Source organism: Ananas comosus, linkage group 8 (genome assembly GCF_001540865.1).
Source record: "Ananas comosus cultivar F153 linkage group 8, ASM154086v1, whole genome shotgun sequence".
In the NCBI taxonomy this organism is placed as follows: Eukaryota; Viridiplantae; Streptophyta; class Magnoliopsida; order Poales; family Bromeliaceae; genus Ananas; species Ananas comosus.
This window is the reverse complement of record NC_033628.1, coordinates 1,895,890-1,909,932: the sequence shown is the minus strand read 5'-3', so window position 1 is coordinate 1,909,932 and position 14,043 is coordinate 1,895,890. Positions and strand designations below refer to the sequence as shown.

Below are 14,043 nucleotides of genomic sequence, written 5' to 3'. Positions count from 1 at the left end.
GTGAATAATTACCCTATATATATATAATCAGTTTAGAAGAAGAGTTTCAAACGACTTTAAATTTTTCAGCCTTTCAAACTAGCATGAAAGGCTAATGTTGGATGTGGCCCATGTGATATATTCAAGGCGATCTATAAAGATACGGTCAATCTATTAAAGTTGATCTATAAAGATATTTTAGATCTTACGGTTAGGATGTATCTGGACACGTCCTTGATGGATGAACGTGATTTAACATCTTTATATCAAGTTATATATAAATATGTAACATACCGAAGTCCCGATCTAACCCTAATCCAATTATCTGTGACGGCTCCATCTCCGGGGACAAGGGAATTAGACTCGAAACATCCCGTCTTCTTGCAGATCGCGAACGAAAACGAACCACGAGCAAGGATCACCGTCAACAATTCGGATACAGAAATCGAAATCATGGCAGAATGTACGATCCTAGTTTCTAATAAAGTTTCAACATAATCCGGCAGGAATTCATTAAAAAGATAATGCTATAATAAAACTTTTTAGGCTCTTTTCTTATTATATATTCGAGATTAAAGTGCAATATATATGTAAGTTCAGAGTCAAGCGAATTTATATATATGAATAAAATTGCAATATTGAAATAATACAGGGACTGTATATATATTGTGAATAATTACCTATTTTATTCTCTTGCCATTTTCGAAAGTGTTCCATGGAGATAGGAGGTGAGCTCTTAACAAAAACAATCTTCTTCGCAAAGCACTTCCAATTAGTACAAAGAAAATCATCTCCGTAACTAATTCAAGTACCTCAACTTTGAACTCAGATACCAACCATCAAATCTTTTATCATTTTATTATAGGCGGTCAGTAGTTTTTCAAATTTATTGTTCCATTATTAAATTACAGGATTTTAGTTGATTTGGATTGATTTGGTCGAATTTTTTTTGCAATGCAAATGGTCTCTATTTGGTCACTGTGATTCAAGATCAGTTTTGTTGAGAATTCCCTCCCTATTAGTGATGTTTTATCAATAATGTGAAATAGCTATTTTTTTTTCTCTACAATACCATATCAGGAATAGTTGGTCCCACCAAAAAATAGTAGCCGTGCAATAAATTGTCCTTCAATGTTTTTTTGCAAATGTTGTCAATCTCATTTAGATGTTAATCTAACGGGGCAATCACTTATATACCCCTGAAAAGTTTTCGGTTTTCTTATTTACCCCTCTTAGAAGGCTAATATTGAAAATATCATTCTTATGTTCCAAGTCTTTCTAATATATCCCTGAAGTTAAGTTCCGTCAGTGAGTTGCCGTTATCTCTAAAAAATTATCATTTTGTCTATTCCAATATATCCTTGTACCGTAACTAACTTTTCTTATATACCCTTCATATAGCAAATACTTTTCTAATTTGCCTTTCAAATATCAATTAATTAATTAATAAAGCACGTCGAGAGCGAGCAAATGAACGGACGAGATCGATCGCAGTTAAACCAACCTTGGTGGCTGAAGGTATAGTTAGTTAATTCGGATTCGGCCAAAATTCGGTACGGATATAATTCGTCTTTTAATTTTTAAATTCGTTGAAAAATACGGCTAAAAAACAGATTCGGCAATTATTCGGATACGTGATTTATACGAATATTATACGTTCACCAATTAAAAATTCGGGATAAAAAATTCGGCTATATAATAAATATATAATAATTAATATACTATATATATTATTATTATAATTTTTTTATATATATTAAATATATTAAAATTATAATATATATTAATAATATATAAAGTTATATATTTAAAATTATTAATAAATAATACAAATTATAAATAAAATATTATATAATAATTTTCTATATAATAAATAAATACTATAGAATATATAATATAATATATATATATATAATATAATATATATAATATATTATAATATATAATTCAGTCGCCGCACAAACTGGCCTCACGTGGACCGCCAGATGAGGAACTCCCTGGAGAAGCCGGCCGGAACAAGGAGACCCTGGAGGCACGGAGCTGTGCGCTTCGAGAGGCGAGAGTACGGCACGGTGGACGCGCGAGGGAGAGGACTAAGGGCGGAGCTGTCGCCCCAGGAAGCGCCCGGAGAGGACGACGTCTTCGGAGGGACAGGAGTAAGTCGAGGGCGGGGCGGGGCGGGGGAGGGAGGAGCGGGGGAGGTACGACCCCGTCTCATCCGCGTACGCCTTCTAGTAGGCCAGCACCCAGAGCTCCAAGCGCCGGAGGAGACTGCTTGGGCTGCTGCTGCTTGGGCTGCTGCGGAAGGAGGAGATCCAGAGAGAGGAGACGAGGGAGATAGGGTCGTCCTTCAGAAGGAACAAGGGGTCGAAGGGGTCGCCGTCCTCTCCGCGACGATGGGGTTGGGTTTGGGTGACGATAGGGGTAGGAGGGAGAGGGGGAATGACGAGGAGGATGAGGAGGATAACTTAAGGAATTAGTATAATATGGTAGGGACAAAATAGGTATTTTATTTAGGTTTTAACTTTAATATATATTTAACCCATGTTTAACTCAAGTTAAGCTAACAGAGGATAACTGTAGGAATATTTTGAAATAACAGTGAAACATATGAGGAGTATTTTAGAAAGAAAAAAAAAAAACAAGGGTAGATCGGATATTTCCGAACATATGAGGCATATATAGGCAATTATCCCTAATCTAAATATTGTGAGATCTAGCTCCGATAGAATCGGAATGACAACCCAAAAAGAGGGGCAAATTAAGTTTCTAAAACAAAATGCAATGAACATAAATTGATTAATCTGTACTAAAAGAAGAATGAAAAGAGTCGGAGAAAATCAAACTCAAAGTAGGTGATCGATTTTTTTCAAGGTTGGGCCTTTTGCCTACATCCCTGTTAATTTCTCAACACGAGAGAATGTTGAATTTCCGCTATCCGATACTTTTACCGGAGAAACACAAATCCTGTATACCAAGAAGAACTTCTCTTAAGAATATCATATTTTCTACACTTTAGTTCTCTATTTTACAATTATATCTCATTGCAATTTTTTCTCAACCTTAGAGAGAGTTGATAGTTAAAATTATTGAACACTAAAATTTATGAGCTCAAGGGATGAGAAACAATGCTCGCAAAGCTCTCTATTTATAGTCAAAATCCAACAATTGACTGATTTCAGAAAACAACACTTTGGTCGCCCAAACAGGAATTCGGGCATCCACTTCTGCAATGATCTAGCACGTACCGAACTTCTGAAACAGATTATAACTGCACTTTCGGGCGCCCGGATCAGGTTTTGGGAGTCACTTTTGTAATGATCTGGTGCTAACATTTGAGACGGCACCATCAGAGAATTTTTGGTGTCCTGAACCTAGGATTTAAGTGTCCTGGCGCGGGGTCGTGACGGAAATTTACTGGGACGGTACGACATGATGAGTGCTGGGTCGTGTCGATCACAAAAAATATATGTGCCGACACGTAATAACATAAAATATTTATTTTTTTTAGGAACAAAATATGACAATTATTTATTATATATTTTTATTAAATTATTTGAATTTTATTGAGAAAATTATTTATTAATTTCAAAAACAGAGGATTTTGAGTTATGCCATCTGCACAAGAGTTATATCGTACTGATATCTTGTTGGCATGATACGGCAGGGTAGATACGGCCCGTGCTGATGGGCACTTTAATCCTTATCCTGAACCTCATTCCGGCGCTCGCATCCGTCCCCCAAATCTGCGCGTGCTCCGCAAAGCAGAAAACTGTATGCAACCTGTGCGGCGCCTGATTCCTATTTCAAGCGTTTGAAACCGCCGAACCTATGATTTTGCTTCTGCTCAGTAGAGTCTAAAATACTAAAAAAATTCAAAATTCAAATTCCAGAGTTTTCGGGTGCCCAGAAAAACTCTTAGGCGCCCAAATTCACTTTTGGGCTCTTGGATGCCCAGATCCTCCAATAACATCTACTCTGATTCACCGACCGTCCCTAGAGCAAGTGGCAAAGGGCTTGGTGGTTGGTACGCAAGACTCAAGTTCAAATCCTAGTTGATTTATATTTCCAGCTAAGTTTATTTCTAAATGAAATAAACGAAGCGGATAGCGTGCTACCTATTTCTCAAAAAAAAAAAAAAAAAACATCTACTATGATGCGGGTGACCGAAATATGATTCGGGCGTCCGGAACAACTTCCGGATGCTACTATGCTATTCCAGAGTTTAAAAATCTCAATTCTAATCATAAGTGATTTTATTCAAGTTAAAGCTCAAGGAGGTGAGAGTTGGTATTTTTGACCTTTTGAAGCATAGATAGCTTTAAATGCTCGCAACTTGTGTGTCTTGAGTTCCTTCCCAATGATCGAGAGATTTAAACATAGAACTCGCAGATAAAAAGATTAATTCCAATTTACACAATTATTTGTTGTCATCAAAATCTAATTGTAGATTAAGGTCACTAGGCCAACACTTTCATCCACTTCTGAATTAGCAATTAGCAATTAGCAATTAGCAACAACCTTCAATCCAAGACCATAACTGTTTCCTTTATTAATCAAAAGCTGATAACATATCCACTGTATAATTCTGTTACAATTGATACTCAACAAAGAAGCAGATACTAAGGCTCTACATTTCACAAACAATACATATGTTTGATTCGCGNCTTCAAATCTTTTATTAGGTTTATATGATTGGGTGTTTGTGGCTTTAACATTAATTTCAACCATTCGAGTCGTTATAAATATATAATCAATTCACTTAAAGTATACAAATCCATTATTAACAGGTCTCAATTAAGACTCGGCCTAACCTGACCTCCATTTTAAGTACACGGATACAACATTCGCGAATCTTGAGACAGGTCATGATGCTTGCCCCTAAGTATAACAGTAAATAATTTTTCAAATTTATTGTTTCGCTATTAATTTACGAGATTGTAGTTGATTTGGATTGATTTGGTCCACTCTTGTTGCAATGCAAATGGTTTCTATTTGATTACTGTGATTTAATGTCAGTTTTGGTGAGAATTCGCTTGCTATTACTAGTGTTGTTTTATCAATAATGTGAAATAGCTATTTTTATTTAACTACACTAATTATTTATTGGAAAAATTAAACATACCATAATTATTTATTTTTTTTTTTCACCTATCAATAAAACAAAATGGCATTCAATTAAACTCCAATATATTTGAAATTTTTTAAAAAATTCTATGCATTCCGAAGAGAGTTCTACTTGAAATTCAAAGCAATAAATCTGCATAAAAGAAGATGTTTCAAAGAAAATAATTTAGATGTTGGTATATTGTATATCCAAAAATAATAAGTAATATACATACATCTCAACATGGTATCAGAGCGAGCCTTTATATTTAACTCGCTATAATACCATGTCGAGATATATAAATATTACTTTTTTCAAACATACGTAGGACTAAGCCAAATAAGAAACAGCTCTAGTTTTGTTTGCTTTCCGATGTAGGACTAAACAATTTTCATCCACTTCTAGATTATCAATTAGCAACAAGCACAAGTGCACAGCATACAATCCAAGACCATAACTGTTTCCTTTATTAATCAAAAGCTGATAACATGTCCAGTACTGTATAATTCTATTACAATTGATACTCAACAAAGAAGCAGATACTAAGGCTCTACATTTCACAAACAATACATACACATTTGATTCGCGAGATCATATTCTCGTGAGTACGATCTGCGCACCCTTACCGGGCTTCATGATGACGCTGTACGACGGCTCGTGTTTGTAGTTCGGAGACACCACAAATCTAAACTTCTGCAGCAGCATTGCCAGGATGATCTTAGCCTCCATCAAGACGAAGTTCATCCCTATACATATCCTCGGACCGACAGTGAATGGCATGAAGGCCATTGGATGCTTCGCGGCCTTAGCCACACCCTCGGAGAAGCGGCTCGGGTCGAACACGTCGGCGTTCTCGCCCCACAAGTCCTTGTCGTGGTGTATTGCGATTATAGGCACTATGAAGCCTGTTCCCGCGGGAACGGTTAGGTTTGCTAGTTTTGTGTCTTCCTTCACTCCGCGGATTACTGTCGGGACCGGAGGGTACAGTCGGAGAGTCTCATTGATTATCATGTTGAGCTGTTGGCACAAACACCAGAATACAAGTGCTATTAGGACTGTTTCATATTCATGAATCGCAAATCAGTTGGCGTGCGCATAACACAAAAATGCTTGATTTTGAATCCTTGATGGTGGATTTGGCACATACATTATTTGCTAACTCTTAAGTTGCCATGTTAATGTTTTGTGATTGCACATGATTGCGGCTTTTTTGAATCTGTAAACTCGAAAACAAGCATGCTTCATTTAATTTTAGACTATGGTTTGATCACTGAATCTATGCAAAGAAGTGGATGCGACTCGGAGTAACTTACTATCTTGAATCGGCTGAGAGTTTCGAAGGAGGGATTATTCCCTTTGAGCACTTCACTAACTTCTTCGCGAGCTTTGTCCTGCCACTCAGTAAATGTGCCCAGCATTATGAAAGTCCAGGACAGAAGTATAGATACAGTCTCGTAAGCAGCCACCGAAAAGACGCGACACTCTTCCTTGATTTGTTCGCGAGGCATGGACGACGAGAGCAGATAACTGAGTAAGTCGCTTTCTGTCGTATCTCTATTCGCGTCTCGTATCTTGATAAGCTGCATCAGCAGCCTGTCCACTTCTTTTCTTAGCCAATTGCTCCTCAAATTGAAGGATGTAGGGAGGAACCTGCATTCAGAAATAACCATCAGAAAAAAGGATTTACATTTATAGTTCTGTGTGACTACATTATGCATATATTTCTTTTTTTTTTACAGCATCTGTAACATGTACACCTGAGCATATTATACTTGTTTTATTTTTAATTTAAACTGATTTAAAAAAAAAAAACCGTTTGAATTTGAATTAATGTTACCTTGTGCCAGGAATGTAAACATTCCGCAATGCTCCTGCTATCAGGTTTTCCTGCTTCATTTGCAGATGGCCAATGTACTTCCCTTCCTTGGCATTCCTTCCGAACACGACGGCGGCCGCGATGTTCTGAACAAGCTCTTCGAACTCGCTGTACACATCGGCTTCCCATTCACTGGACTTTGCTAAATTACTCCAAGTTTCCACCAATTTTTCCGTGGCTTCTATAACTATGTGTGACAGACCCTGCATAACACGGTTAAGAAGAATAAACTCAGTGCATGTCTAATTTACCTTCCACACAATGAACTTTTTCTATTTCAATTTATTCGAAATAAGGTTAAACTGCTCGGCAGTGTAGCGCTGGTTAATAAAGTGTTATCTAAGCAGTGCGGTTAAAAACGGTCGTTGTATTCTGTCACTTTTTCTGTAGAAAAATCAGAAGCACCAAACAACCTCAATGTTTAAGTTTCTTGGCACAGCAGAAGCAGAAGCGGATAGAGAAAAGTCCTCTTCAACACCACGTAAGAATATATATTACCTTAAGGGACTCCAAATTGAAGAAGGGGCTAAGGAGCTTTCTATTGGTGGCCCATGCATCTCCCTCGGCCAAAGGAAGTGCTTTTCCAATAAGCTGATACAAAGCTGGATGCTGTACAAGTAATATGAACTCTTTAGGGTCACTGAACATCTTCTTTATCAGTTCCGGTTCTGTCACCACGATCCTGGGCAGTGGCCCGAACCAGAATAAAAAATTCTTCCCTGCAGAAAATAAAAAAATATTATATATTTTAATTTTCTATATTTATTGCTCGTGTAAGTGCTCGTGACTTTTTGACTGATCTAAGATACGGACTTGTAGTTAATACTGAAAGTTATTGATTCCTAATATCAGATACGATAATAAATTAATACGTTCAAATTTGTACCTTCCTAAAACAACTATATTATCTTGATCATAAAATATAAACAAAATAATTTATTGGTAGTTTCAGTGACACTGCATGTTCTTAAGAGGCTTAAGTTTTTGGAGAATTAAATATGTTAAAGAATGTAAAACAATCATTATTCTTCAAACGTTTAAACCGCTAGAGAACAGTATTTTAATTATATATATATTCAATATTCTTTTAGGCACTGTAACTGTACACTTAAGTGAATTAGTTGTATTTTTCTGTGGATTGAGTTTCTAAAATTAATGATTAGCAACAATGGTTCTATACATATATCCGAATCCATCAAAGAAGTGGAACGAATTTACTTGTCGCGTTATGTGATTAGTAAAAAAATCTCATTCATTGAATGGGTGGAGTGTTCATGTAGTATTGCGCCTCAAATTAATATCAACAGTTATCTAATCAGAAAATATTTTTATGCATGTAATTATCATGTGGTTGCAAAATTCAATTCTTAAAGGTTGAGCCACTATTTTAAGAATCTTCTGAAGTAAGCGAGGAATCAATTAGAGACAAGGTTGTTGTCATATTCAACCAGGTTAATAAAAAATAAAAAAAAAGCAAAATAATAATAAAAAACCAAAGAGAGTTTAATTAATTTTCTGTTTTAGCACTTCAAGAACAAAATGATCTTTGTGATCACACTACACGAGAAGGCTAAATCTCTAAAAAAAAAAAAGTTTGTCTGTAGATATTAGTGATAAACTATGTAGCACATACAAAATTAATACGATATATAATTAAATACNTACCTTAAGGGACTCCAAATTGAAGAAGGGGCTAAGGAGCTTTCTATTGGTGGCCCATGCATCTCCCTCGGCCAAAGGAAGTGCTTTTCCAATAAGCTGATACAAAGCTGGATGCTGTACAAGTAATATGAACTCTTTAGGGTCACTGAACATCTTCTTTATCAGTTCCGGTTCTGTCACCACGATCCTGGGCAATGGCCCGAACCAGAATAAAAAGTTCTTTCCTGCACAAAATTAAAAATATATATATTTTAATTCTCTATATTTATTCCTTATGTAAGTGCTCGTGACTTTTTGACAGGTCTAAGATACGGACTTAGGGCTTATTTGGTTCAAGGGTGGAATTAGAATAGATAATGAAATGGGAATGAATTGGAATGATAATTGGAATGACCCATTCTCCCAAGACGTTTGGTTTATTTGTGGATTGGAAATTGGAATGAGTTATTCACATTTCATTATTTGGTTCGTATAAACTAAAAAAAATTATAAGATACTATAATATTAATTTTATTCTTAAATATAAATTTATATTATTTAAACTTTATGAAAAATATAATACTATTCTCTAATAAGTTTTCCAAAAAAAATATTAAATTTATTTTTAAAAACTTTTATTGATGTGGGTTAGGAATAGAGTTTTGAGAGAGGATAGTTTTTTTTTTAAAGATGAGAAAGGGATGAAGAGAAGGGGGGTGAGATGGTCACATGGGCTTCGAGAACTTAGTGGGCTGCCGGAATGAAATCTCAATCCGGGCTAGAAGACCGGAATTAAGTTGAAGGCTAATGGGCCATTCCCATTCCAGTCCGGAATAGGAATTCCAAATCGATTCATGTGAATCAAACAAAATTAACCGGATTTGATCAAACCGATTTCCATTCTATACCCAAAATGGATGAACCAAACAAGCCATAATAGAGTTAATAGTATTACAACAAAAACAGTATATAGCGACATTTTTAAATATCGATACAGGTAAAAAAAAAATGGTGCTAACTAAATTATCGACACTTTTTAAAAATGTTACTATATATGAGGTCGCTGTAAGTGGGACAGTCTTAATATTTGGTACTCACTCCTCCAACAACTTATGGCGGAAGAATTCGTGGCGATTGTAACCCTCTACGGTTCCTGCAATATCATCGCGGCCGAACTTCAGCCACCGGAACCCGATCTCGTTGGCTGCGATGCTAAAGGAGGAGAACGGGAGATGGTGTGATCAATTTTTTTTTCTTTTTTATTTGTAATCAGATGGAGTGGGCTGGATATGGTTGGTTGAGTAGAGAAACTTTTTATTTTTTATTGTATTAGACTTTATATTTAGATCTTAATAGAAATTTTTAAAAAGTTTTTGTATAAATAGGACACGTAAATAAAAATGTCTCAAAAATGTATCGATATAACCTAATTTTGTTGTAGTATAGCGGAAAAAAAATTAAATTAGACTAAGAGCTCAGTAGAGATTTAAACTCAGAAATTTATGATCTTATATGATATCCATTAAGGACTTTGGTAATGCTAAAACTTAAGCTAACAAAAAAGGTTATTTTATTTACTTATTCAATGCTCCGCGTATATATAGACTCGAAATTTACTGATTCCTAATATTAGATACTATTTTAAAGGATTTTAAAAAATTAACTAGCAAAGCTTAAGCTAATAGAGAATATGATACACTTTTGTCTTTTTTAACTAAGAACATATTTGGATGCATGAGCATTTCACTTCACACACACTCACAAACATATAATATAAAGATGAATTGATGAACTGGAGTAATATAAAAAAGATGTCTAAACTTGTATAATAATGTGTTTTTTGGAATTAATTCCGAAAAATTATAAACTTTTAAAAAAGCTCATAATAGAAAAAATAAAAAGTGGAACTATATTCTTGGTTCCTTTCTTTTCGTTTTTTTTTTCCCCAGTAATAGAAGAGTAATAGCAAATATGCACAACGTTGTACCTTTCTAAATCAATTATATCATTTTGATAATGAGATATTAAAACATAATTTATTGATAGTTTCAGTTATACTATTTTTTAAATGCTTAAATTTTTTGAGATAAATATATTAAAGAATATGTAAAATAATTATTATTCTTCAAAAACTTAAGTTGTCGGAGAATAGAATTTAATAACATATTCAGTATTATTTCTCATATGTGAGTTTGAAATATTTTTATAAGCTTAAAACATAGACTCGAATTAAATAAAAAAAAAATTAATTAAGGCTAGAAGTCTCACGCGCATAACCTTTTACTTTAATATTATATTAAAGAATGTAAAATAATCACTATTCTTAAAAACTTAAACTTTCAGCGGAGGCTGTTTCTAATTATATATTCGACAAAAAGAAGGATTGTTTCACAAATATGAGTACTTATATGAGCACAAGTCGACAATGGAACCATGTAATCCCTTTTTTTTTTTCCCTTTTTTCAAAAAGCACTCCAACTAAGAAAGTGCATATTTGACTTAAAAGGACGGACCGACCGTCCCTAGAGCAAGTTATAAAGGGCTTGGTGGTAGGTACGTAAGGTCTCAAGTTCGAATTCTTGTTGATTCACATTTCTAACTAAATATATTTCTAAATAAAATAAACGAAGCGGCTAGCGCGCTATCTATTTCTCAAAAAAAAAAGGACTAAAAAGAGGACAATAGATCATATGCCTGGTCGAGTTATGTTCGAAATGTCGGTAGGCCGGATTGGGTCTAAAGTTGCTGAAGGTCGGATTGAATCGAGTCACAGTCGAGACTTTTAAACACTGTGATTGTATGCGTTAAATAAATTAGTTGTATCTTTTTATAACTCAAATTTTTAAAATTAATAATTAACACTAATAACCGACCATCCCTAGAGCAAGTGGCAAAGGGCTTAGTGGTTGGTACCCGAGACCCAAGTTCGAATCCTAATTGATTCATATTTCTAGCTAAATTTATTTCTAAATGAAATAAATGAAGCGGATGCGTGCTACCTATCTTTCAAAAAAAAATAATTAACACTAATAATTCTAGATATATATCTGAATTCATAATTCACTAGTCATGTGATGTGACTAATAAAAAGATCTCATTTATTGAAGGAGTGGAGCGTACCAATAATATTGCTCCTCAGATTAATATCAATAGTTCTCAAATCAAAAAAATATTGTTATGCATGTAATTAATTATCACATGGTTGAAAAATTCAATACTAAAGAGTTGAGCCATTGTTTTAACAATCTTCCAAGTAAGCGTGTGGGGATACGATATGACGCGGCTACGACAAAACGACACATTTTAAAGTATTAGGATCTGAATGATGAGCCATTGTAAAGTAATGAAATGACTGGCTTGCATAAAAAAAAAAAATATTTTTGACTTTTTATTCATTAGAAAATAAAAGTTAATTACACCAATAATAGTTTTTAATTTTTATTAACCACAAACTTATGGTGCAAATATATCATCTCACTTTAAAATAACGCTACGCCCTATCACGTAATCTTTTTTAATGTATTTACCTAAGGCTAATTTATTTGGTTCGGGGTTAGTTATTTTAGGAATAGGATTAAGTTCAGGATTAAGATAGGGTTAGAATAATTTTGTGTTTGCTTAAGAATTGGATTTAGTTCAAATATAAGCAAAATAGTGTTTGGTTGGAGTAAATGAAATAAGAAAGATAGTTGATAATTTAAAATTTAAAATTCAAAATTTAAAATTAAAGTCTATATTTTTAAATCTCAAATTTAAAAATTTAAAGTTACAAATATAAAATATCAAATTTAAAATTTAAATAATTAAAATTAATAATTTTAAAATTTAAATTTTAAATTTCAAATCTTTAATTTTTAATTTTAAAAAATAAATATTAATTTTAAATTTTAAAATTTTAAATTTATATTTATATTTAAAAATTAAATAGCAGTGGGATTAACTTAATCCCACCCCTATTCCTAAGGGGCTAGTCCATTTGGGGTAGGGTTAGCTAAACCCAACTCCCAAAATTCTTGTTTGGAGTTTCTATTCCTAAGGGGCTAGTCCATTTAGAGTAGGGTTAGCTAATCCCAACTCCCAAAATTCCTGTTATCCCTACCTTTAACCCCGAACCAAACAGTGTGTAAGCGTATGTCAGGTATCCAGTATTTCTCAACTTTTAAAAATATTGGATACTCTTATATATAGTTCGGCTATGGTGCTTGGAAAACCACGAAGCATTTGGTGCTTGTAAATTTTTTACCGTTAGATCTACGTTTTTTATCATTTTCAACTGTTAGATTATGCTATTCAACCAACCATCCACTCAACCCTAGAGGGGCCACATCATTCTAACCACATATTTCTTAATTCAATAGCCAAAAATCTACAAACACCAATAACATAATACTTTTAAAATCATAGGAGCTCAATTATATATATAGTACGTTTCCTACACTTTCAAAAGTACGGAGATTTTCGTACTTTCTAGTTGTTTTTTTTATGATGGAGCATCAGATTCGGCGATCGGCTCCGTTAGGCATGATTTACGTTATTAGAACTATTCAAAAATCAAATTTCATAATTTTTTGACATCATTTACCAAGTGATCAAAGAGTCTCAAAAATGACTATTTTAACGACTGATATGGCGCGTTTTAAAGTTCAACGGTGTAAAAGAATCAAAATTACATGAAATTTTAATAGAAAATTCTACTTAACATCAAGATGTAAGAATAATATTTTCGATTTAAAATGTGAGCCTTTTATCACTATTTTTGTGTGATTTTATTTTCAGCCGTTTATTTTGAGCGTACTCCTTCACTAGGCAAATGAAATCAAAAAATTATGAAATTTGGTTCTAAATGATTTTGAACCCTTTCGATCGCTAAGTAAATGATATTGAAAATTCGCAAAATTTATTTTCTAGATACTTCAAATACGCTAGATCAAGTCTAATGGAACCGATTGTCGATTCGCAAGCTCCATCATAAAAAACGGCGCCTTAGGAGCACGGAAGCCTCCGTGCTCCTAATAGCACACAAGACATACTATATATATATATATATATATATATATATATAGTTATATAATAGGTGGAATACTATCAGCACCAAGCTATTGGTGCTATTGATTTTTGTGTTAATTTAACCAATGTTCTTAACTTTAGTATTTATTCATTTGGTCTCCAACCTTTTTTTTTTTTTTGGAATCAGTCTCTATCTTGTTTCATTTCAATAAGTCCGCCGTAGATGTGGGTTCAATGACGGAAATTATCAGTTAGCTCACATGTTAGCGCACGGAAGCGCGCATGATGTTAGCCCCATTGGTACGCTACGGCAGCGGATGTGCAAAAAAAAGAAAACTAGATTGGGGATCAAATTGAAAATGTGCAAAGGTGGGCAATGGACTTGTAATTAAACCCATTAAATTTTAAATTAAAAAAAATTAATTTAGCATTA

General features: G+C 34.0%; 1 protein-coding gene across 1 annotated transcript in view; it reads right to left on the bottom strand.

Moving 5' to 3' along the window:
- Nucleotides 5,528–14,043, bottom strand: part of LOC109714067 (cytochrome P450 734A1-like) — a 10,733-nt gene continuing 2,217 nt past the window's right edge. The window contains exons 2-5 of the mRNA XM_020238474.1: nt 8,628–8,848; nt 6,924–7,165; nt 6,400–6,736; nt 5,528–6,103 (exon numbers count right to left, since the gene is read on the bottom strand). Coding sequence (XP_020094063.1) covers nt 5,678–6,103; nt 6,400–6,736; nt 6,924–7,165; nt 8,628–8,848 — 1,226 coding nt within the window. The 3' untranslated portion in view covers nt 5,528–5,677. The remainder of the gene's footprint in view (nt 6,104–6,399; nt 6,737–6,923; nt 7,166–8,627; nt 8,849–14,043) is intronic.